The 22,971-nt window shown below is 36.9% G+C and overlaps 8 protein-coding genes, 1 long non-coding RNA gene and 1 other non-coding gene across 20 annotated transcripts; 6 read left to right on the top strand and 4 right to left on the bottom strand.

The window, feature by feature from the left end:
- Nucleotides 1–13: 13 nt before the first annotated feature.
- Nucleotides 14–2,968, top strand: LOC132201869 (polyadenylate-binding protein-interacting protein 2B). The gene is made up of 5 exons (XM_059628406.1): nt 14–156; nt 715–901; nt 958–1,064; nt 1,122–1,194; nt 1,318–2,968. Exons 2-5 carry the CDS (start codon nt 719–721, stop codon nt 1,390–1,392), a joined length of 438 nt encoding a protein of 145 aa, XP_059484389.1. The 5' UTR covers nt 14–156; nt 715–718; the 3' UTR covers nt 1,393–2,968.
- Nucleotides 2,969–2,973: 5 nt separating this feature from the next.
- LOC132201857 (large ribosomal subunit protein mL49) lies at nt 2,974–3,897 on the bottom strand. 2 transcript variants are annotated; one of them, XM_059628393.1, is made up of 2 exons: nt 3,729–3,897; nt 2,974–3,632 (listed from the first exon to the last, which is right to left on the bottom strand). In XM_059628393.1, exon 2 carries the CDS (start codon nt 3,622–3,624, stop codon nt 3,097–3,099), a length of 528 nt encoding a protein of 175 aa, XP_059484376.1. In that variant the 5' UTR covers nt 3,625–3,632; nt 3,729–3,897; the 3' UTR covers nt 2,974–3,096. The 2 variants fall into 2 exon arrangements, with proteins under 2 accessions (XP_059484376.1, XP_059484368.1); XM_059628385.1 differs by having other exon boundaries at nt 2,974–3,653; nt 3,729–3,893.
- Nucleotides 3,898–4,083: 186 nt separating this feature from the next.
- LOC132201878 (ER membrane protein complex subunit 6) lies at nt 4,084–5,078 on the top strand. Of its 6 annotated transcripts, none has more exons than XM_059628434.1 (5): nt 4,084–4,237; nt 4,439–4,531; nt 4,597–4,757; nt 4,817–4,929; nt 5,012–5,078. In XM_059628434.1, the coding sequence occupies exons 2-5, from the start codon at nt 4,453–4,455 to the stop codon at nt 5,040–5,042; spliced, it is 384 nt and encodes a 127-aa protein (XP_059484417.1). In that variant the 5' UTR covers nt 4,084–4,237; nt 4,439–4,452; the 3' UTR covers nt 5,043–5,078. The 6 variants fall into 6 exon arrangements, with proteins under 6 accessions (XP_059484417.1, XP_059484433.1, XP_059484442.1 ...); XM_059628450.1 differs by having other exon boundaries at nt 4,088–4,237; nt 4,432–4,531; XM_059628459.1 differs by having other exon boundaries at nt 4,089–4,237; nt 4,446–4,531.
- A 189-nt stretch (nt 5,079–5,267) lies between these two features.
- On the bottom strand, nt 5,268–11,000 carry LOC132201845 (F-box/WD repeat-containing protein 1A). 2 transcript variants are annotated; one of them, XM_059628372.1, is made up of 12 exons: nt 10,807–11,000; nt 8,529–8,751; nt 7,918–8,104; nt 7,773–7,866; nt 7,535–7,705; nt 7,286–7,477; nt 7,092–7,235; nt 6,868–6,986; nt 6,705–6,815; nt 6,570–6,645; nt 6,343–6,511; nt 5,268–6,221 (listed from the first exon to the last, which is right to left on the bottom strand). In XM_059628372.1, exons 1-12 carry the CDS (start codon nt 10,852–10,854, stop codon nt 6,211–6,213), a joined length of 1,545 nt encoding a protein of 514 aa, XP_059484355.1. In that variant the 5' UTR covers nt 10,855–11,000; the 3' UTR covers nt 5,268–6,210. The 2 variants fall into 2 exon arrangements, with proteins under 2 accessions (XP_059484355.1, XP_059484347.1); XM_059628364.1 differs by having other exon boundaries at nt 6,567–6,645; nt 10,807–10,999.
- Nucleotides 10,556–12,212, top strand: LOC132201910 (uncharacterized). The gene is made up of 2 exons (XR_009442311.1): nt 10,556–11,370; nt 11,717–12,212. It is a non-coding gene; the product is annotated as an uncharacterized LOC132201910 (long non-coding RNA).
- On the top strand, nt 11,482–11,632 carry LOC132201924 (small nucleolar RNA SNORA53). Its single transcript, XR_009442313.1, has one exon. It is a non-coding gene; the product is annotated as a small nucleolar RNA SNORA53 (small nucleolar RNA).
- Nucleotides 12,213–12,413: 201 nt separating the features above from the next.
- On the bottom strand, nt 12,414–13,519 carry LOC132195272 (mpv17-like protein 2). 4 transcript variants are annotated; one of them, XM_059617195.1, is made up of 4 exons: nt 13,447–13,517; nt 13,307–13,390; nt 13,132–13,258; nt 12,414–13,074 (listed from the first exon to the last, which is right to left on the bottom strand). In XM_059617195.1, exons 3-4 carry the CDS (start codon nt 13,209–13,211, stop codon nt 12,549–12,551), a joined length of 606 nt encoding a protein of 201 aa, XP_059473178.1. In that variant the 5' UTR covers nt 13,212–13,258; nt 13,307–13,390; nt 13,447–13,517; the 3' UTR covers nt 12,414–12,548. The 4 variants fall into 4 exon arrangements, with proteins under 4 accessions (XP_059473178.1, XP_059473172.1, XP_059473164.1 ...); XM_059617189.1 differs by having other exon boundaries at nt 13,307–13,519; XM_059617181.1 differs by having other exon boundaries at nt 13,132–13,390.
- A 71-nt stretch (nt 13,520–13,590) lies between these two features.
- LOC132195268 (androgen-induced gene 1 protein-like) lies at nt 13,591–15,068 on the top strand. Its single transcript, XM_059617160.1, has 6 exons — nt 13,591–13,701; nt 13,829–14,015; nt 14,082–14,219; nt 14,279–14,496; nt 14,613–14,764; nt 14,820–15,068. Coding segments are annotated over exons 1-6 (753 nt in total). The 5' UTR covers nt 13,591–13,699; the 3' UTR covers nt 14,876–15,068.
- Nucleotides 15,048–20,325, bottom strand: LOC132195257 (replication factor C subunit 1). Its single transcript, XM_059617132.1, has 17 exons — nt 20,097–20,325; nt 19,648–19,807; nt 19,428–19,582; nt 19,114–19,359; nt 18,692–19,054; nt 18,360–18,630; nt 18,109–18,306; nt 17,990–18,058; nt 17,790–17,936; nt 17,518–17,583; nt 17,303–17,466; nt 16,353–16,547; nt 16,130–16,296; nt 15,968–16,079; nt 15,750–15,895; nt 15,281–15,695; nt 15,048–15,227 (listed from the first exon to the last, which is right to left on the bottom strand). Exons 1-17 carry the CDS (start codon nt 20,103–20,105, stop codon nt 15,138–15,140), a joined length of 2,973 nt encoding a protein of 990 aa, XP_059473115.1. The 5' UTR covers nt 20,106–20,325; the 3' UTR covers nt 15,048–15,137.
- Nucleotides 20,326–20,454: 129 nt separating this feature from the next.
- Nucleotides 20,455–22,881, top strand: LOC132195262 (pre-mRNA-splicing factor Slu7). Its single transcript, XM_059617145.1, has 9 exons — nt 20,455–20,617; nt 20,849–21,037; nt 21,097–21,189; nt 21,246–21,455; nt 21,516–21,751; nt 21,810–22,245; nt 22,295–22,459; nt 22,517–22,657; nt 22,712–22,881. Exons 1-9 carry the CDS (start codon nt 20,489–20,491, stop codon nt 22,844–22,846), a joined length of 1,734 nt encoding a protein of 577 aa, XP_059473128.1. The 5' UTR covers nt 20,455–20,488; the 3' UTR covers nt 22,847–22,881.
- The last annotated feature ends 90 nt before the right edge of the window (nt 22,882–22,971 follow it).

The following is a 22,971-nucleotide window of genomic DNA, read 5'->3' as shown; positions in this document are numbered from 1 at the left end:
TTTTGATTTGACTCACTTTTTATGCACATGCGCAGTAATGTAACAGCTGGTAAATCACAATAATTGTGCTACTATTTTTGCAAGCGATTTGCATCCATCAGAGATTGCTCTTGATTATTGCCTACAACTTTGAGTGATTGGAGCTGTTATCACCTGGTGAGACTAAATAAATTTAATAAGTCGCTAGAAACACTTTAAACTGACTGACATAATGACATTTCCTCGCAACTTGCAAGAAAACTAAAACAATTAGAGTTTCCCTTTGGACGCCCTGAATGTTTATGTATGTATTTCTTTAGCTAGCGTACCTTCTTTTACTGTAATGCGTTTTTTGCACTTTCAAGCAAACTAGTATAAACATTACTTGGTTAAGGGACACTTCAGTTAAAAATTAATTCGTGTTGCCATATGTATATAAAAAATAAAGGAAAGATTCAAGATTCATACGTTCTATGTATAAGGAATTTTTGCATAGCCGAGGTATGTTTGCTGGCGGCGCTTATGGGTCTTGAAGGTCACCACTACATAACATAATAACATCCTTAGAAGTGAAAGCGTACTATGTGTAGTCATATAAATATACATACAGAAAATACTAAGTCAGTAAAATATATAAATATTATTTCACTTTGGTCTCAGTTTGTGAAATAATATGCATGCACAGAATTGATATGAAAATTAAGTTTTAAATATCTTGATTGTGTATCGTTACAGAGCCATGATCACCAAAGTACCGTCGTCGTCAGGCGACGGCTTCTTTAGCCCTGAAATCATCTACTCTTCGTACATGTCAGACTCAGGGTCATCTGAATCGGATGACTTTTCTTTAGAATCGATAGACTTTGACGGTGAATTTACTGAATATTTGTGGATGGAAAATGAAGAGGAATTTGAAAAAGAGGTTTACTAACATTTTAGGTTGAAATTGATAAAACATTAAACGTTCATCCTCTCCAGGTGCTGCAAAAGCTAGAGGAAGAAGAGCTGACAGAGCAATGCTTAGAAGCTATGTTAGAAGACGAGAGGGAAATACGAAACATCAGGAACGCCATGGAATCTAACATGTAAATATGCAAATGCGAATTTCAACATGTATAAGAGAAATTTTTTAATTATTCTAGAAACTATCCACCTGGGTCACTTCCTCAGCAACTGCAGTCCCTCAGGGTTTTGGATCCACTTGTCGTAAGCATGGCAAGTTTTTAACATTTTATTTTTGCTTGGAAATAAATATTATTCAGAATACAATACATACTATAAATGAAGTTAAATTATACAGCATTAGCTCAAAATCTTTTTCTCTTTGTTTCATTTCAGAGTTCTTTAAATCCTGATGCAGCTGAGTTTGTTCCGACCCAAGTGACACTGCCTATTATGAGTCCAACAACTTAGAAGCTGGTAAAATTTGTTAATCTACTATAGTACATTTGTCCTGCAGAACGGATGCTAAAAGCCATACAGAAGTTTGGCATCATTAACATTTCACTTGAGTTAGGAGCACACAAATTTCATAATAAATTATCAATAAACAACAATAATAATGTTGGGCCACTTTGATCCAGTTTAATTTTTACAAAGGGAAAAATATTTAAGTGACAATCTCAGATTTCTTTCTTAAAGCCTTATCCACCATATACTTAATTTTGACGCGTCCATATCTGAATTTCTTGTGAAAATGATTACAAATTAAGCATTCAATTATTTATAATAGACCTATTTTTTAATATAAATGATTTATTTTTTACTTTTTTGCTACTTATGTTGAAATTTATGTTTATTAGCTTTTAATGGCCAGAATGTAAACTGTCAAACTGATAACAAAAAACTAAAAAAGGCACTAGAGAGGCACTATTGAATGTACCGATATTTATAATTATTTGAATTAGATAGAAGCCTAATTTCCTTTCTTTTGAGCAAACAAGAAAGCCTCCAGCCTCAATTAGGCAGGTCTTTAATTGACAAGATGCAGAATATTTAGAATAAAAACCAAAGAGACCATTTATTTAAAAAAGAAAGAGAGTCCAGCATTTGTTGCGAAATCATTATACATGGTTTGTGCTTTCATAATATAAACTAATCAAAGATGCGTACTTTTTAGTGTACTTAAATGTTGACAATTATTAATAACCTAAAATTTAAATATCACGCTGGTTCAAAATAGTTACATATTGTTTAATATATTATGTAAAACTTTCATTGCTCATCTTGTCTTAGATGTTAAATTTATCATCGCTTTATAAACAAGAAAATAATAGTCTGTGGTCTTTATATAGTTATTGCTGTGATGCAGATTGTGTGTATTTTACGTATTTTATACGTTTCTATTTTTCAAGCTAAGAGTATAGATATAAATTTATTTATAGAAAAGAAAAATTGAGAATTGTGATTTAATTACTTGAAATATGTTACATTCGTACAAATTATTATTATTTGTCTTGATTGAACCTTACTATGCTAAAAATCATGTAATCGCTTTTAAAGAGTTTTGGCAAAATCAGGATGTTGTTCTATGATACAACACACTATTATGCTACTTCTGCTAAATATCAAACTTTGACACCATCACCCTAAAATTGATGAGATAATAATGTAATTTAATTTATTAATTAAATTTTTTTTGGTTCTCCTGTATAACTTGAATCTTCTGATGACTATATTGTCTTAACAAATTAGTTTAATAGCTGATAATTATTAATTTTAAAATAATCATTAGGAAATTTTTTAAGTACCTGTTTTACAACAATTAATACAATTATGTAGAATTTAGCTCCAGTCCAGGGGCACAGAGGAAAGCATTCTCTGCTTTTAAGGTGTATCTTTTCTTTAATGTTTGCTTCTCATTTGCTCCCTATGAGGGCACGCAATTGAAAGAAAACTGAAAAACCAAAAAAATTGTGATTGTAAACTATAAACGGAATCTGAGCTAGTTGTAAGGGAACCAATTAAAATAAAAAAACTAAATTTTCAATCACTGTGTTCTTAATTTATTATATATTTAAAGAGGCATGAAAAATTTTATCACTAAAAGTTATGGCTTTTAAAGAAAAAAAGGAAAATTTCTTATAAATTTTTTATTCTACGATTTTGGTGAACATTTTAAAATCCTTTTTCATTGAACAATTCTAAAACCAAATTATAAACATCACCCTTAATTTTAATGAGACCATACATCTCATTCACATGAATTCCATGCTTCATATCTAGTCTATCCTCAATTCTTTTGTTGAGCTCTTCCTTGAGACGCCAAATATCGCCCTTTATGTGCCTGATAACGGTGTGTTTTTGGAAACCTCTATTTCTTATTACAAGGTAAATTGAAGGCATGTGATTACGGGAGCGTCCAATAGAATAAGGATGACTGAGTGCCTCCTGTTTTGTTGGTTTCCATCCTGACGGAGTTTCTTCAGAAGGGGGTGATGGTACCGTCTTGCGAGGAAAGAGTCGTTCCACAAATATCCATTCTGGAGGGTTGCGAACGACTTCAACGTCGGGGTATTTCTTTAATGGATCAACTACTTTGCTGCCAAGGTAGCTGGAGTTTCGTGCGGGTTGAATTCTCATTGCAGAACGTGCATTTTTACATGCGAGACCCACAACTGAACGGCTTAAAACTTGCAGAGACATGTCTGAATCTGTTAAAAATATAATGATTCCTTTTAAATGTATTAAATTACTTGTTGCAATTATGTATATATAACAAAAGAAAAGCGAGATAAGAAGAAATTTACCAAAATAATCTTATCCTTATTCCTTAGTCACAACAGCAGCCACTAATTTGAGTTTTGAGTAATTAGCAATTTTTAGTTTATGGGAAGTTGTGAGTCGAGTCAGTCGAGAGTCGAGTGTCGAGTTGAGTTCTTGCACTCGGCACGCCCACTTCAGATGAAGCAGCTGCGCCAACCAAACGAAGTAGTAAAATTATGTAAAATTTTTGAATCTCAGAAAAATACCTTAACAATATAATATCAATTGGATGAAACCATAATTATGAATAAAAGTATTTAAAAGAAACAAATTAATAATTATTAGCAAAATTTTAACATTTCAGTTTTCAGTATCTTGAGTACATAAATTTTGTTTTGTTTTTAAAATTGACCAGTTGACTCAACATTGCCACGCCCATCCATCTATCCTTGTTAAAATTTATTTATTAATTTATTTCACTAAGTTACAAATTGTGTGGACTACTGTGGACTTGTGGAGTCTCAAACGGCGATAATTTGGTTTTGTGACTGAGGTAAATTTCGCAGGGTAAGGATTATTATAAATTCACACAAATTGTATTGCATTGCATGTAATTGAATTGTATGAATTCACAATTGTATATTTTAAATAATTATTATAAAGCTTTCCATTAAATGCATGATTTTTAAACGAATTTTGCTATTAAAATAATTAAAAAAACATGTATTGTATGTAATATTTAAAAAGTGTTAAGTTTACAGCAAAAACATGTCACGAACTGCCAGAAACGTGGGAGCCATTTCAGCGAGTGGAGGAAGGGTCAAAACAAAACTAACCAAATCAGGAGGTGATAAAAAGAACTGATAACGCACGTAAGATTTGATTGAGCAGCTAGGATCATTCATTTTTCAGACATGATCGCGTACAGTGAAGCAGCGGTAAGAAATAACCATGGCGTAGTGGAGTATTGTCGCACATCAATGGCTGCTCTCTCTGGTGGAACTGCAGGAATTTTAGGTCTGACTGGTTTTTATGGATTTGGCTTCTACTTTTTCTCAGTCGTCGGATTATGGGTACACTAAATTAGTTTCAAAATTAAATTTGATGGTTCTTTTATGTACTATTTTTATAGGCACTTCTTTTACTGAAGGCTGGAAGTCAGTGGAAAAAATTCTTTGTCAACAGAAGGAGCCTTTTGACAAGTGGATTCATAGGTGGACTGTTCACGTACATCCTATTTTGGACGTATCCTTTTCAAAAATTAGAAATAATTATGACAATGAGCACGTTGAATTATCTTAAAATATTTTCCTTAATTGATTTACAGCTTCCTATATGGAATGGTCCATGTTTACTAAAATTGACGTCTTGGACCATAAAATCACTGTGGAAACTTCATTAATATGCATGCATTCATTATGTGTTAGTTGTTGTTGAACATAATATCATATTGGTTCTGCTTTTGTTGCAAAATAAAAGTTACTTTTTTTGTTATCACAATAAAAAAAAACCTAAGTATTTTCATATCTCTAGGCTTCAGCTACATATACTGCAAGTAAAATTAAAAATAAATGCGGAGTGAATTGCTTTTAAACAATTTATTCCTTAATTTCCAAGTCACATGCTGTCCAAATAACCAATTTAAGGACGAGTCTTTCGAGAGCAATTCTCTTCTTTAAAGTTCATACGCAGCAAGTTGTTATTTCTTATCCAGACAAATTCTCTTTGTTTGCTGGTAAATAACATTCAATGCATAAACATCAGAACACAGGTCACAATGATTGGATTTCTTTTTCTCACAATAGGAAACCAAACTGCAAGTTAATGCACTGTGATAACTAGCATGCTCCTATTAAATGTATGTACAAACACATCTTCTAATTCATTGTTACCTAAGGTCTCAAATAGCAGTAGTAATAACAAAAATCCAACACAAATAATAATAATCAGCTCGCTAAAGAGTTTATGCATAGAAAATAATTATGAGAATTCAAGATTCCAGAGAGTATTAATCAAAATTTATGCGAGCAAAGTTTTATGTTTTATGATTTTTTTTTAACAACCACAATCAAATTAAGCGCAGATATTCTATACTGCCTTATCTTACACATAGTTTGGCAAAATCAATTAATCAATTTGAATCACAATTAGGAGAGGGAAACACCAATAGCAAGCTGCAACATTAATGAATTGAACCTGTCTTGCATGTCAAAAAAATTTATACAATAATGTAAGATAAACAGCACACTTTTCAAGTTTGAGATCTTAAGCCCAAAAGCAGAAATAGTCAAGAGTCACTTGTTATTCCATAAGTAAAAATTACGCTTCTCAGTTGATGTTTGTGGAATGTAATAACTGCAAAATGCACATGGGGCACACTTGTTTTCACTGTTAAGGAGCTACTACTTAGCATTCAATTGAAACCAAGGAAATGAGAAACACTGGAGACAATGGCTCAATATTCAATAGGACATTTTTGCGCTTCTAGGCGTATCACAGGACCAATGCTGTCAGTCGATTTGGTCCTCAATCAAATGCTGTAAAAAAATTAAAATAAGATTAATTAAAATCAATGGTAATATTTTTTTTAATTCAAAGAAAAAAATTTATTAATTTAATCTAAAATAGATTTATTATATAATAAAGATTTTAACATACGTGAAGGAGTGCGGTTATTGTTTGAGGAAGCGCTGGACGGTAGTTGAGGTGTTCCCTCAGGTGGTGTGCTCGAGTTCAAAAAGTCCCAAATCAAAATTGTGTCATCGTGAGAACTGCTCACAATTTGGAATTCGTCAAATTGCAATCGAAAAACCCGCCCCGTATGTTCCTGAAAATGAACACAACTTTGAGAAAACTTCTAAGAAGTCGAAGCCGAATCTTACCACCAGTGTTCTCAGGCATAGTGTGCTTGCAGGAGACCGTGGATCCAAAGCTGCTACAAGATCCCAAACTTTTATTTTCCTGCAATGAAATACAAAATAAGCATGATTTCCCACTTGCTTAAATTCATTACTACGCACCCATCATAAGCGCCACTAACAATTCTTTTGTTGTCAAATCTAATGCATCTTACGAGTTCTTCGTGCCCTTCAAGTACTCTCAAACAAGCACCACTTTCAATGTCCCATAGTCTAGCCAAAAAAACAATTAGTATGAGATGAGTGAGCGAAATTTTTTTTCTACCTGATTGTGTTGTCAGAGCTGCCACTGACAACCAGTTGATCTCTGTATTGTAAACAAGCTATGCCTCGTTTGTGGCCATTGAGCGTGCGTACAAATTCACACGAAGATGTGCTCCAAACCTGTGAAAGAAATATATATTTAAAGCTTATTTACATAGATTGACCAATTGCATTGTATTATTTCCCTCTCAAGAACCCATACATATTTAATAAATTTGAACAAACCTTAATGGTTCTATCACCACTTGCAGAAACAATGTATTTTTCATCGAAATCAACTACGTTGACAGCTGCTCTGTGTCCGACCAGGACCCTTCGCATTGTTATTTCAGTGGGGGTGGTCATATCCCAAACAGCAATTGACCGGTCCTAAAATTATTTGTAAATTTAATTGTTTGAGTGGTTTATAAAAAGCTTACTTTTGAGCATGTAACCATCATTCCATTGTTGAAGCGTAAATGTAGGACGGCCTCGCAATGGTGAATGAGTGTGTTGACCATTTCACCCGTAGCAACATCCCACACCCTCACTGTCGAGTCACTCGAGCCAGAGATGATCACTTTGTCATCATATTGTAGGCATAGCACAGATCCAGTGTGGCCAGTGAGGACCTACAGAGGAAATAGATTAATATCAGCAAACATCATTTTAAAACAATTAAAGCTCACTTTGACACAACTGAGGTTGCTCCTGTCCCAGACTTTGATGGTGTTATCTCTTAGGCCAGAGACAATTTTTTGGTCGTCATACTGCAGGCAGTAAACGCCTTTTGAGTTTTCCGACCGGCAATTAATGCGTTGCAAATTGTGCCTTCCCATGCGCCAGTTGTTTTCTATGCTCTGAAAATTAAAAATAATAATGAAAATAGTAACGCTATTTTTTTTATTCAATTTTAGTATGTCTTACATCTATATCCTGAATGATTGTTGGAAAGAGTGATCTGTAGAATGAATGGATTCTGTGAGTTTCACCAGGTTTTGGCTTGAACAAGTATTGTATCCTAAAACAGACCATTTAGCAAGTCTATCGCCACAAAAAGGGATCTACTTACCATCCTCGTCTTTCAGCCAATCCTCTCCATAAAGAATCAGTTCGAACTTTTCGCTCAATCAACTTTTTCCAAAGCATGCCTTCGGAAATCACACGGTACCATTCTTTGCACACACGTTCCGCTGCACAAAGCGAATCGGCATCGAGGAAGGAAAGAATGCTTTCCGCAACGTGGTCCAGGCCTTTTTCTGAGGGCAGAGCAACAAGCAAAGGTAAAAAACTCATCCTCGATTAAAATTTCCTATTTTTTTCCTGCACAAATATGAATATTTGAATTGAAAAGGTGTTTTCTCAAAGCTTGATGAAAGTATGTCAACTGTGCAATTAAATTAATAATTCTTCTAAGGCTTGCTTATCAGTAACATTGCCAGGCAATGAGATCTTATCACATTAGCTCATTTTGCGCGCCCAATCAGAGGATGGATATTTTAGAGCACTTAATGATAATTTGAAAGAATAAGGAAACTAAAACGCCAAAACGCCTGCGAAGCAACAATTAAAATAAAATATAATATATATCAAGTATAATTTGACTACATCCAAGACAATTTGCCTCTTTTTTTGAAATTCACTAAATTCAAACCATTGATAATAATGAGATTATTTGCTTACTTGGAAGAAGTGAGACGAAGTCTCTTTGCAGCATTGGTTTGAGGAAGGTGTTGATGTGGCCATGCTGGTAGTGGCACATGCGGGCCAAGAGGTGCTCCACAAATTCTATCTGATCTTGTTCGCTCCATCCCTCAAACTGGCGCAAGCACAAGTCTCTTTGCGACAAGTAATGCACAGTGTGTTCCCTTTTGCGTAGATTGTCGCACAAAACAGTCATAGGGTACTGCGAACACAGAAAATCAAAGAATTATTTTATTGCTTTTTGGTTTATCGTGTTTGAAATGCAAGGGATACATGAACAATTCTAACTAACGGAGAAGGTTAATTTCTAAATTGCTAAACCTAAAGTTAAAGACATCCGAAAACTGTTGACTGAAAATCTAAATTGCAAGGGTGAAATTTTTTCATTGCAATAAATGAATTTGCCGGCAGCGTTTTTTGCAGGGTCTTTGTTAGAACAAGAAAACAGGGAATATAGAGCTTTTGGCATTCATAGCACGCGCCGGCTGAACATTTTGTTATAACTTCGTCCACGCCTTGAATTTTGTTTCCTAATAATGCTATTCAGCGCGTCAATAACAAAGCGCAGGAGCGCAGAAAATCATACAAGCGGGCCTAGCTCAAGTTCGTGTTGAAAAAATTTGCCACGATCAAATTTTACAGGGAGGAATATGAAAATTTTATGAAGTTGGTGGCAAATTTGAGAAAGATGGTTGCTCTAATTGTTGAATTGAAAGTTTTCATTGGCAAACTTGCGTTATTGAAATCCATCAAACATTTGACGAATGAAAATAATAATTAAAAATTATATGAGCCTTTATATTATCTGAATTGAGTAAATATTGAAATGATTTTTTCATTAATATTATGATACACGTGGTTTGAAAAAGGGTTATGTGGTTGCTTTCATTTTCTCATCGTCTGGGTCATCTGCCCATGGTGACGTCACTCCACTGTGAGAAGAAAGCCTTTCGCTGCCGGCTCTTCTCTCTTCATGCGGACCGACCTGGCGTGAGCACAAATAACGGCAGAGGCCTCATCAGCAGTCACCGCTACTGCCAGTCTCTTCCGCGTGTAAATCCTCGCACGTGCACGTTTTGAACAATTTGACTGCACAAAAAAAGTTGAGCATTTGCCACTTCAGAAGTTTTCGTGAATTAAAAAAAAAAATCAAACAAAAAAATCCAAAAAATTGTTAAATAATTTTCATCGCAAAATCACTGAAGTGCTTTAGAAAAATTAATTATATTTCACAAAAAAATGACATATAATTAATGAAATATAATGAGGTTTCATTTGATTACAAAAAAGTCCAAGGCTTCGATTCTGAAGGAATTCATCATGGTAAATTCGTCTTACAGAATCAGATCTCAGGTCTTTATATACACAACCTATAAAATAATTCATGAATTTTCTTATTATGTGCAAAGGAAAAATAATGATGTTTTTTTAGGAAATTTGATTTCCATTTTACAAAACTCTTCTATATTTAAATTAAATTATTTTCATTTAAAATTTTTTGTTAATATTTTAATGACTTAGTAAAATCAAATTCTAGTTTCTTTTAAAACATTGAGCTTACATCCTTGAACGATAATTTAGCAAGAGAATTGCACCACTGGCTAACTCAACTTTAGGACCCCCAGTGAACAATTCTTGCAAAACTCGACTTTTGCAAACGTTTACGCTCAAAAAATCACAGAAATTGTACACCGAAAAGGTATTCCAATGCCTGATGAAAATTTAATCATTACATTTCATAGTGAATTAAAAAATTCAAGGAAAAGCTAAGTGACCCTCATAGATTATTTGCCTCTGGCCGGAAAGATTTTATTGAAAAAAAGTCAGCACGTATGTACACGGCAGGCCGGAAAAGTGAAACACGGGTTCATTAAATTAGGAGGCCGCACGGAAAAACAAGTCCTTGGCCCAAATGATTAAATATTTTTGAGTCAATTCACGTCAAGTGCACGAGCTACCGCACTAATCGAAATGTAAAATTATTTTGTTATATGCCATCACGAGGTCAAGTCGAGAGCACCAACTTTGCAGTTTGCACCAATCCCTGGCCTCTCTGAAAGGTCCAAGGCCCGAATTGAGCCGCATCAAAAAATTACTTGAGAACTGCGACGCACCCTCCGAGCGACTCGGACCCAGATTCGAACCTAAGCTCGTCGGACGGTCGATTTTCGGGTTGATTTCGGGGGCAAAATGGCGGCGGAGACATCCTCCTTGCTCGAAAGTACCCTTGCATTTTCCAATTCCTGAGTTCACTCACCTGCGGCGAAGTCGGTGTTGTGTCCTCGACGATTTTGTCTGTTTCCATTGTGCAAGGGGTGCGGTCAAAAATCCCGTACCGTGCAGTCGGACGCTGACAATCCGTCACCCAGTCCCTGAGTCGTCACTTTATCAAAACTTTCAGCAGCCAGAAGTCTTGTTTCGTCGCTGTCTCTCTGACGTCATTGACCTCGTCCAGCTCTCTTTCTCCATCCCCACCACCAACCAACCAACCAACTCCACCGCCGCGATTTGAGGCCCATTTGCGGCCAAAAACAAGTTTCGCGCACCATCTAACGTGCGACGAGTCAACTATCAAAACAACCAGCCAATCAGGAAGCGACATTTGCAGCAGCGGCCATTGGAATTTTTACGTCACTTCCTGTTCCGACTTGTTTAACTTTTGAAAAACGCGAATTTTGCAGGGCACGGCGGACAAAACTCCTGAAAAATGCTGGCTGTTTCGAAGGTTTTGAGGTCTGGTGGCTGCTCCGTTCTGCAGCGCAGAGCCTTCAGGGTCAGCAATGTCATCTCTGGACCTCCAACTGTCCGCCTGCCCTTTGCCGTAAGCAGATTTAATTCAATTTTGCAAAGTGACCCAGAAAGAACTTTTCCATTTCCAGAGCCCATGTGCTCGATCGATTTATATGTAGAATCATAAATATGCTTAATTTTATGCACGCTCCTTAGATCCACCGTCAGGTTTGTGTAAAAACAGGCTGCCATTGACGGTGAATGAGTCATAAGTGTGCTAAAATATTATACCTCTGTGGTGGCCTTTCATCCGTATTTTTGTTTTTCGGGGATTTGGTCATCCCAGGGACAAATTATTAATTTTTTTTTTACAACACATTTTATTTAAATCTTGCTTAAAAAATTGTTTTTCATATTGAAATGTTTATTTTTTTTAGGAAAAGCTGGCCCATGGCTTGACCATTGCCGTCGGCCTCTTGGCCACCCCAGCTTACATCCTGGGACAGCTGAGGACCTACACTGCAAAGTAGACATCCATTTGATTCCATGGAGTAGCAACCTGCAGAATTTTTGAAGTAGCCACCGCACTGATTGAAGCAGCCATGACTGATTTACTTTGCATTAACTCGACTAATTTGCATCTAGTAATTAACTCGGAACCTAAAAAAGCGATGTCACACAATTGACTCAAACGTTTCTAGTCTCAAAGTAAATTATATAAAAAAATTAACCTAATTCCTTACAATCGTAAAAAATTGGCCAGTTCAGAAAGCCTGCTCAGTTGAACAACAGATCTGAATGAAATGATAATTTGACATCTTGACTGAGTATTAAGTTAAGACTGTTTTTGGAAGGCTGTTATGCTTTTGGCCTGTGATAATATTGTTAGTACCCTTGACTTGTTCCTTTGAATAAAATTTAATTGTTTATGGACATTTATTTCTAGTAATCTTTAACTGTTTTCCCAAAGTCAGAATATCTCGTAAGAAGTAAATTATAAAAGTTGCAGTGCTGCTAAAATTATTTTCACTAATTCATCACAATTATGTTAAGAACTATGCGAATTGTGCAGAATCGTAGACTAAATTGGAGTGGGAATTCAATTTTAATCCAATTCATTCCCAAGAAAATTAATTTTAAGAAAAAAGATTGGTAAAGTTTATTTTCGTAAGTCTAATGGTTGCCAGCACCATTATAATTACATCCATTTCATCAACAACGTCGAAATTCTGCAATAATGTCTTTGGCCCTGCTTGGAGGTAATAATTGTCAGCTATCCTCCTCCTCATCATCATCTTCTAAGGGCACTTCATGCTTGATGTACGAGGTGTAGACGTCGTAACCCAAAGATATTGTGTTGTCGTAAAGTACCCTGTATCGAGTCGGCAGCCAATAGAAGTTGATGACCTGAGCAGGTGGCCAAATCATCCATTCCGCCGCATACAGCATCCATCCTTTCTGGACGATTTCTTTTTTAACTTTGGCCGGCTTAGAATGTTCAAGGAATCCCAGTGTGATGAAGAACACCGAGATGCAAATAGGCGAAAACAAAATCTGGTCAACAACCACTTTCTGAATCACTCTTTTTACTGTCCGGCCTGGCATTCGATGGTCGAGGAAATTGTACCATAAATGGCAAATAACGCCTACAGGAAGGCCAGTCAGGGCCATGTTTTTAGTCCGTTCAGGATCCCATTTCTCTTGTTTCTTCTGCAGCACCTCATAGTTTTGTTGCAGGATGTCACCAACACCTGACAGACCCAGAGAAATCGTCGCATTGGTCACTAGCAGATATCTGGAAATAGAAACGGTTTATCATCAAAATATAGCCAAGTTAAAGTTAAAAGCATACTTTCGAAATGCCACTTTTCCAAATTGTCGACATCTTCGAATAACTTCCGTCCGAAAGAAGGATGCTGCGGCGGTCTGCATGTTTTACGTACGTTCACAATAAATCGGGCCGAAAATTAAAAAAAAAGCTAAAATAAATAATTTAGCAGATTTTGTGTCGAAAATAATTTTCCGACCTCGCTTTTGATTTATTATGTAATATGATGTGATGTGAAAATAATTAATATTGGCCGTGGTCGGTCAAATCGTGGCAAAAATATCTGCGGACATTGTCTAGCTTACAATTAGGCTTTCACAATTATTGAAAATTCATTACAGTGAACACACAAATAAAGTTAATTTAAGTCCTTGTAAAATACTCAAAACCCACATGTACCAAAAGATTTGTTATGAACCTTTTATGGGGGTTTGCCGAGTGCCGTCAGCGCCTCCTGGGGAGTGCACAGTGCACCCCTGGGGGAGGATGATTTTTAAATTTAAAGGTGGGATGGGCTTACCGCTTACGGCCATACGGCGCTCACATTTTCACATTCCAAAACACAACCTGCAATCGTTCAGCCTGTCTATTTATGTAATAATTTTCTTTTCTGTCAATCATTTGTACATACTTTCGTGAATTGAGTTTGGCCTACATTTTCGTCGATAAGACAATTAAGTACATTCATAAACGCAGGGTTTCAATTAAATTTGAATTTCAGGATGGCTGGCTGCTCCAAAGGCGACTGCATTATGCAGGTGGTGCGAATTTTTGTGCATTTGCTGGCGGCCTCGATGTTCGCCTACAGCGTTTACTATGACTGGAATTTTGTCGTTATTCCACCCGAAGTCAGCCCTTTGTCCGGAGGTTACGGAGGAAAATTCAAATACCTCACATTTTGGGATGCTGTAAGAATTTCAGAAAAAAAAATCTATGTTTGTAATTATCATACTTTTAAATTTTAATTTTCCCAGGTGATTCAAACGCTGTTCTTCACCCTGTGCGTCTTCAACGACTTTCTGGGCAGCAATGACATTGATCCAAAGCCAAAGCCTCTGCTCAGGAAAATCAAAGATTATGTCCAAGTCACAATTGAATTTCCAGTCGCAATGGTTAGTTGGATTTTTGCGTATGCATATTTTTCAGACAGTTAAAAGATTTCTTGTGATAGTTTGTAGGAATCACCTTTTGGGCCCTTTATGCTGTCGACCGGGAGCTGGTTTTCCCCACAGCTATAGACCCTTACTTCCCTAACTGGCTGAACCATGTGATGCACACCAATATTGTAGGATTCGCTGCCTTGGAAATGGCAATCACATGCAGACGCTACCCGAATAGGTCTAAGGGCCTTACCGGTCTTCTTGGGTTCATGCTTGTCTACCTCTCATGGTATGATAAAATTAGTTCGGCCTATTATATAGCTCTAACAGCATTTTCAGGCCTTAATTTTCAACTCAGTGAGTTTGTATAAAGGTTTCAATTATGTTAAGCCAATCTTATTTTAGGGTGTTTGTGATTTACAACAAGAGCGGACGATGGGTGTACCCTGTGCTGGCTGTTCTGAACTGGGTCCAAAAGGGAATTTTCTTCCTTGTACTTTTGCTTCTTGTTACGGGTCTGTACTTGCTTGGTGAGCAACTCAACAATTCCATTTGGGGTAAGATAAGGTTTAAAAAGATATCAACGTAATACAACCTTATCTCAAACATTAGCAAAACACTTGAAACTGGACCAAAGCCCTAAGAAGTCAGCCAAGAAGGTCAAATAAATAGATGTTGAAAATGATGACCTGCCACTACGTCAATAGCAATAATAAGTTAAATTGTTATATTTTGTTAATTTTTTTGATAAATATGAAAATTTGTTGTTCAGTCAATGTTAAATTGCTATGTAGGTCAAAGATTGATGTGATTTATTGTGAATTAAAATTTGCATGCTGATAAAACTAGAAACATTCCTTATTGAATTGCTTTTATTTCTAGTATAACATGAAAATTGGTATAATTGTAAGAGGCCTTGGTAGATTTAAATTATTTCTTGCTCCTTTTGGCAGCAGTGGTAGCACTCCTGCCCTTTGTGCTTTTGCCTTTACTTTCTGCTTTGGCTGAGGGTTTCTTGGCCTGTTCAATGAGAATAAAAGTAGCAATTATTTCAATTTAACATTTAATTTCACCTTTATCATAGAGTCCTTTCCAGCATCATTGTCTTCTTCATCATCAGATTCATACACAACAGCATCTTCCTCATCCAAGCCATACAAATCGTCAATATCTGCTGCTCCCACACCTCCCTTCTTGCTGCTCACCGACTGCATGGCAAATGGAGTCATGATGGGCATCTTGTTGTACTCGCGGGTCAATTGCGCCTTCACCTTGCCTTCAATTTGCTGCCAAGGACTCAAAGAGTTTGAGCCCCAGGTGGAAAGCTCGGCCAGTTTGTCTAGGTCATCCCGGATGAGATTGTAGCCAACCATGGCGTCAATGGCTTCGGCCACACCATCACTCCCCCTTTCATTCATGGAAGTAAAAATTCTGTCTTGAAGGGCGTTTAGATAGTCCAGTTGGACGGAACTCTTGCTTCCAGTAATTCTAAAAATATATTCAAACTAGACAAGTCACAACGCAGCAGGTTAATTTACTTACGAAAGTCGCATGTGCAATTGAAGTTCGCTTGCCAGTCTGTCGAACTTGTTCTTCCTAGAATTCTTTCCCAGCCAAGACGGGAACATTGCCTGACTAGTCAAACGTCCCCGGAGAACAATGCCCGGAACTACCGTAGAGTAAATTGCCTAAATACAGATAACAAAATGAAATGCAATTAAATTAATGTTGTAATTTATTTCTCCACAAAGTTAAAATACCTGCACAGGCAGTAGTCCCCAGGCTTGATTCACCCTTATAAGATTCTCCACCAAATCACCTTTGGCAAGACTGTCGGATGCTTTGGACATCAATTCCAATTTTTTCTTCATGCTTATTTAAAAATTTTTAGTAATATAAGTTTATAAACAGATTTGTATTACTTTGCGCCACCCTCAACACCATGCACAGCAGAAAGGTAATTTTCTTGGACAAACAAAGGGCCCAAACTGTAGTCTTGAAAAAAGAGGTTCGTTTTATCATAAATGGCATTCTTGGTGTTGCCACTTAGCTCAGCACTGAAAACTTTAGGTGTGACATCCCAAATGCCCTAATAAAAGCAGTTTTCAATGGATTTAAACATAAATAAGATCATCTGTGAAATACCAGTTTGAATTCCTTTTTAGATTTTTTTGATTCCTTCTCCATCAATCCTGTATCAACTTTGGTCTGACCAGCAGCCCACACACTCATCATGTGAATGATCTGACGAATATCATAGTTTGTCCCAACAATCATAGCATCCAATGCATCTTTTGGGATGTTGACCTTCTCTTTGAAACAGATTGTCATCAGTGCAGCCTAGAAATAAAAACAAAAATTATGATTTGTTATTTAGAATTGTTATTTATATAATTAGCTACAAAATGACAAACTTTGAAACCTTTGATATAAGTCATTCAATTTTAGTTATTCAGTTGAAAACAATATACTTAAAAAAAATTAGTTTGGGAATAATTATAATGCCATAACTATTTGATGAGAGTTTTTAAGTGAAATCGAAAGGTGATCAGAAAAAAAATCTGCTGATTATATCTAAAACCACCTTCTGCAATTTTAAACTCTTAACCACTCTTAACCTTGACTCGTCCCTGTTCCAGACCCAAATTGACAATAAATCAAACCAAACCCAAACACCACACTATTGATTAGTAATTTACTTTGTTTAAAATATTTTTTAATATTATTTTTCTATAAAAATTAAGTCCATTTTGTCAATAAGACTTTATTTTATTATTATTTAAAAAAATCTGTTTTATCCTTAAAAACATACAACCAATGCCCCCCCCCCCTCAATAGATTTTTGTGTCAAAAAACTGTAAAAAAATATTTGAAAATTGCAGTTAAAAAATGTCAATGCAATTATCATTGGTAGTGATGAAAACGGGCTCCATAAAAGTTTTTTTTTGAGTACCCGTAACTTCTTCATCCAAATATAATGTATTAATTTATTATTTGAGACTCATTGCGTTACACAGTGATTCAACTACTCTGGGTAGCCCACCTATTTTATGCAATAGAGTCCGAGCAGAAAAAAGCAATGAATGTAGACTTACCCTAATTTGCTCAAGCTTTGGCTTTTGGAAGCGCAGATCAAAGCAGTAGTTAACCAGACTGCGAATCTTTTGGGATCCACGGTCATTGCAAGTGCAAATGACAGGAACTTTAGCCTTTTTAATCAACATGATAAGCTCAGCAATGCCACCTCTGTCCTGATTTCCTGTTGCATTTATGTAGAAAAAAATTTCCAGAAAAATAAGTTAGAAATTACCGGCCATTCCGTCAACTTCTTCCATCAACAACACGCGTTTCTTCGACATTGCCTCTTTTTTGTTTCCTGAAACCAAAGTTTGTGAATCAATTCATTTTTTCTTCTCTGAACAAGTCAGATCAATCAATTGTGAAAAATTGGCTGAGATAAAAATAGGTACAGTGCCAGTGAATGACTCGCTGAAACTCGTAGCCGAGTATTTACCGAGAGGCAATAAATACCCTACTTCTTGCAGCACTGATAGTTTTTGGTGTTTAAAATATTTTTTTTACCATGAAACATTCCTGTTAAGCTCTGAGTGGAAAGCATTTCACTAACTTCTTGTTGGAGGAGCTTCTTTGATCGTGTGTCTGACGCATTGAACTCGACAATATCAAATCCTAATTCTTTGCAAACAAGCTGGATAGTGGTAGTTTTTCCTAGTGAAATATTTAGTTTTAGTTATATTATAAAAATCATATTTTAAACAGACCAATTCCCGGAGGTCCTGAGAGCAGAGCAGCTTTGAAGGCGGATCCATTATCATTCTTTGCCCAGGGAGCTAAAAGATTTTTCTACAAGTAGAAAAAAAAATTAAATGAATTAACTAACCAGGTCTAGGCTTCTTTTCATTAGGGTTAGAGTGGTTTTTGTTCCAATCTAACAGCCACTGGGTGAGTTTCTTGGCAATACTTCTGTCTGTTTGCTGCCCTATGATTTGCCTGACGCTTTGCGGCTTATACTTGTCAACCCACATAGCCTGGTCGCCAGCTGAGATCACAGGACTCGGTGGCAGTGTTGCCTGAGATCCTAATTTGAAAAAAGTTTTACTGAGTTATTTTAATAGTGAATGCTGCAAGAACCATAAGAGGATGTTGATTGCTGGCTGCCCATATTCATTGCCTGGCTTCCAGAGGACGATGCCTGGGAATTTTTTTTGACTGTTTGGAGCATCTTATCCTCTTCTTTTTTAACTGGAGTTTTTTGTTTTGGGGGATCCTCTTTCTTAATCTTTCTTCCCCCAGGAGTAGTTTGTTTGCCAGTCTTTGCCAGTGTCAATGTAGGAGTTGGTCTTGTGCGAATCAAATCCAAAAGACCATCCTCATCAATATTGGGAATGTTGAAATTTTTTGCCTAAGTAGACATTTTTTTAATGTGATGATTTAATTACCGCGTAACCCTATATACACAAAACCTTTTCCAGCTTAGATGGCCCAGCATCCTCTCCAACTACCAAATAGCTGGTATTTTTGCTGACACTGCTCGTGACCTTTCCTCCATACTTCTGAACAAGTTCCGAAGCCCCTTCTCTGTCCAGAGAATCTAAAACTCCGGTGACAACAAATGTCAGTCCCTGCAAACAGTTTTTAGCTCCTTCTGGGATCTCCTTTTCTCCCATATGTGCTGGGCCTTTCCTCTGGAGGAACTTCCTATAGCTTTCAGCATGTTGTTTTCTTTTATCCCAAGCTTCTTCCAGCGCTGCATCGTTTGGTTCTGCTTTAGAAAGCTTGGCTTTACATTCAGGCGATTTGGTTTTCTCTTTAGATTTTTCCTTGACCTGAGGTATTTATTGAAATATCAGTTAGAAATGTTTCATACTCTTAGAAAAAAACTGACTTTTGGATTCTTCTCTTTGGGTTCATCTTCATTTTTTCCTAATAGCTTAGAGATTTTAGCAGGCTTTTGTGGCTCTCCTTTTTCAGCACACCTCTTTTTGTCTCCAAGAGACTTTTCTTCAGCAAAATTAGTCTTCTTCGAATTTTTAGCTGCTGGGGAGTACTTCTTTTCTAACTTGTCAATTTGGTCTAAAGTTGCAATAAAATCATCATCACTATGAACTTCAGATTCAATTTTGCCTTTTTGCTAAAATAAATTGAAATACGTTAAAATATAAAATAGCAGAGAACTCATTTTAATTTTAATACTCTTACCATTTTAGTATTCAATCCATTTTCTCCTTCATTCTTACTTTTCTTTGGAGACACATCCTTTTTAGTTGTTAAAGATGAGCGTTTGGCAGGTTTCGATCCGAAGATACTGGAAATGTCTTCGATTGCATCCGACTTTGGACATTGTTTTTTAACCTCTGCGCAATACAGAGTTTAATGCGTAAGATTGCCTTACATACATATAATTTTAAAAATCTCATACCCTGCGGCTTAGCTTTCTTTTGAGTGACTAATTGCACTTCATCGTCGCTGTCGGATTCGATGACCTTTTTCTTTCTCTTTTTTACAACAAATTCTTTTGGCTCATCTTTCTCTGCAACAGTTTTCTTGGTGGAAGCGCCGCTGAAGAATGAACGAATGTCCTGGAAGTTTATCCAATTTTTAATGTTATACAGCAGGGATTGCAAAATTTGAGAGCCTAAAAAGTTAAGTGGTGACGACTCGATCTTGTAAACTAAAATTGTTCAATTTTTGCACTTTGACATCCTTATTATTCCTTGGTCTCTCCACAACGGGCCTCGATGGCGGTACATAACTGGCGGAATAGTGGGCCCATTAGAATAGCATTGCGCCAAAAAGCTACCGCCAGCCCCGTCGTGGATGGGCCGAAGGCCTAAGGATTAAAAATATGTGCATAAAATTTTATCTTACCCGGCTCATTTTTTCAGCTTTTAAAATACAAAATAAAGGGCATAAGGCTAAAAAGGCCGACAAAATTAATCGTTTACAAAGTGCACAAGAGCAGCATTCAGCGCAAATTCAGGCAAATTCAGCGGTTGAGCGATGAGCGGCTCAAGAAAAGTTCAAGAGTCGAAACAAGACAAAGAAAAACAAGTTCTAGTTGTAACTAAAAAACATGTGTTTTCTTTAAGGATTTAGCGGCAAAATTTGCCAAGGACAACCAAGGAGGCCCAATCAAGAGGCATTATAGTTGCCTCGTTCGCCAATAGGTGTCTTTAGACGGTCGCTGAAAATATTTTTTATTTTTACTTTCAGTGTTTCAGTTGGTTGTCAAGTTGGTTGTCAATTGTCAACAAACAAACATGGCAGCCACTCCGTCTACCACGGTATCCGAAATTCTGAAAAGTAAATCGCAGTTTGAAGAGGATGAGCCAAAAAAGAAATCGAGGGAGGAATGGCGAAAAGCAAAAGAACTCGAGGAGGCTCGAAAGGTGAGAAATAATTCAGTCTCATTCTTCCAGTGTTTGGGAATTTTAGGTTCCTAAAATCTGCTCCTGCAATTATTTATTCCAAAACTCCAAATCAGAATAATCTGGATTTTTTCACCGCAGGAAATTTTAATCTAACAATATGCGGGATGGCGGGATCTAAAGCATTATTTTTGACAATTTCATAATTATCCTTCCTTTCTACACAAATCACATTATTTATGAACATTCCAGGCTGGCACAGCTCCTGCTGCTGTAGACGAAGAGGGTCGTGACATCAATCCCCACATTCCTCAGTACATTTCCAGTGCTCCTTGGTATTATGGTACCAAGGGTCCAACTTTGAAGCATCAAAGACCTCAAGAGGATAAGGAGAAACAGTTTTCGAGACTCGATGAATGGTACAAACGAGGAGTCGACAAAGTACGTTGCTATATTTTTGTTTTAAATTTATTTAACATTGTTTTGCTTTTTTATTGCAGAGCCATGTGGCCACAAAATTTAGGAAAGGGGCATGTGAAAACTGCGGGGCTTTGACCCACAAGAGGAGGGATTGCATGGAGAGACCAAGAAAGGTGCTTTTATTAAAACTTTTATAAACCATTTTTAACACGCTGTACGATCTTGATAGATTGGCGCTAAGTACACGGGCCTTGCAATTGCTCCAGACGAATTTTCCCAGCCTAATCTAGCAGTAGATTATGATGGAAAAAGAGACCGATGGAACGGTTATGACCCAGCCGAGCACAAAACCATAGTCGAGGAGTTCCAAAAAGTTGAGGAAGCTAAACGCAAACTCAAAGCTGAAAAACTAAAAGCGGATGGAGATGAGGACAAAGAGGTAAGCAAATTAAAAATGATTCATATAAAAATTTCAGATTAACTGCGTTTTTAAAAATAGGGCGAAGGTGATGATGCTGATGACGATGAAGAGGACGAAGACAAATATGCTGATGATTTTGACATGCCTGGCACTAAAGTTGACAGCAAGCAGAGAATCACGGTGCGAAACTTGCGTATTCGAGAAGATACGGCAAAATACCTGCGCAACTTAGACCCCAACTCTGCCTACTACGATCCCAAAACTCGTTCCATGAGGGACAATCCAAATGAAAAAGAGCAAGAAGAAGTTGACGAGTGAGTTAAACAAAAAATACATTTTTGTCTTTAATTAATTTTTCATTTTCTCAATCAGGGATGAGTTCGTTGGTGAGAATGCTGTCAGATTTTCTGGAGACACAAGAGGACACGCTAAGGCACAAATATTTGCTTGGGACGCGCATAATCGCGGAGTTGATGTTCATCTTCTGGCAGAGCCTACTAAGTTGGAGCTTCTTCAGAAAGAATACGAGTCGAAGAAAGAGTCGTTCAAATCGGAGGCACAGAGCTCTATCCTGGCCAGATATGGTGGTGAGGAGCACCTGAAAGCCCCTCCAAAGTCACTTCTGCTCGCTCAGACGGAAACATATATCGAGTACTCGAGGTCGGGTCGAATAGTGAAGGGTCAGGAGAAACAAGTCATTCGATCCAGATACGAAGAGGACCAGCTTATCAACAATCACACTTCGGTTTGGGGCTCATATTGGAAGGATGGAACCTGGGGTTTCAAATGTTGTCACTCATTTATTAAGGTGCGTTTTTTATGAGAATATTATCGATAAATTAACTATTCCATTTTAGAATTCCTATTGTGTTGGCGAGTCTGGCAGAAAATCCTCAGAGGCAATGATGCCTCCTCCTAACCCAGTAGCAGAAGTGAGCAAGGTAGAAGAGTTAGTGGAGAAAAAGAGGAAGCACTCGGCTGAGGAAAGCTCTTCTGGAAGTTCGTCGTCTTCCTCAGCAGAGGTAAAAATACTTTTCAGCCTTTTTTATTCAGTTCGTCACATTTCTTTCTTTCTTCAGGATGATGGAATTGATGAGGAGGAAAAGAAGAAGCTGGAAATGAAAATCCGCAAGAAGCTGAAGAAGAAGCAGAAGAAGTTGCAGCGGAAGGCAAAGAAACAGAAGGGCGCCGATGCAAAGAATGAGGAAACAGATGAGAAGGTTATTAAATTCATCAAATTATTGAGTTGTTGTTTACAATGTTATTGCTTTTAGTCCGAGGACTTTGAGCTTGATGAACGGAAAAGAAAGTACAACAGCATGTATGACGTCAAAGCTCCCACTGAAGAAGAAATGGAAAGCTATTACAAGAACAGGAAGCAATTTGATGACCCTATGCAGCACTTGTAGATTATTTTTAGTAAATATATGTTTTAATGCAATTACTGGCCATTATTTTCTTTGCAAACCTGGGCTCCAATTCTGTAAGAGGAATTTACCATTCTATTTCGGCCTTATACAATTAGACCTCTGGA

The sequence above is a fragment of the Neocloeon triangulifer genome, unplaced genomic scaffold (genome assembly GCF_031216515.1).
Source record: "Neocloeon triangulifer isolate White Clay Creek 2 clone unplaced genomic scaffold, ASM3121651v1 ptg000001l, whole genome shotgun sequence".
In the NCBI taxonomy this organism is placed as follows: domain Eukaryota; kingdom Metazoa; phylum Arthropoda; class Insecta; order Ephemeroptera; family Baetidae; genus Neocloeon; species Neocloeon triangulifer.
Note: the sequence above shows the minus strand (reverse complement) of the source record. Positions and strands in the feature narration are given on the sequence as shown.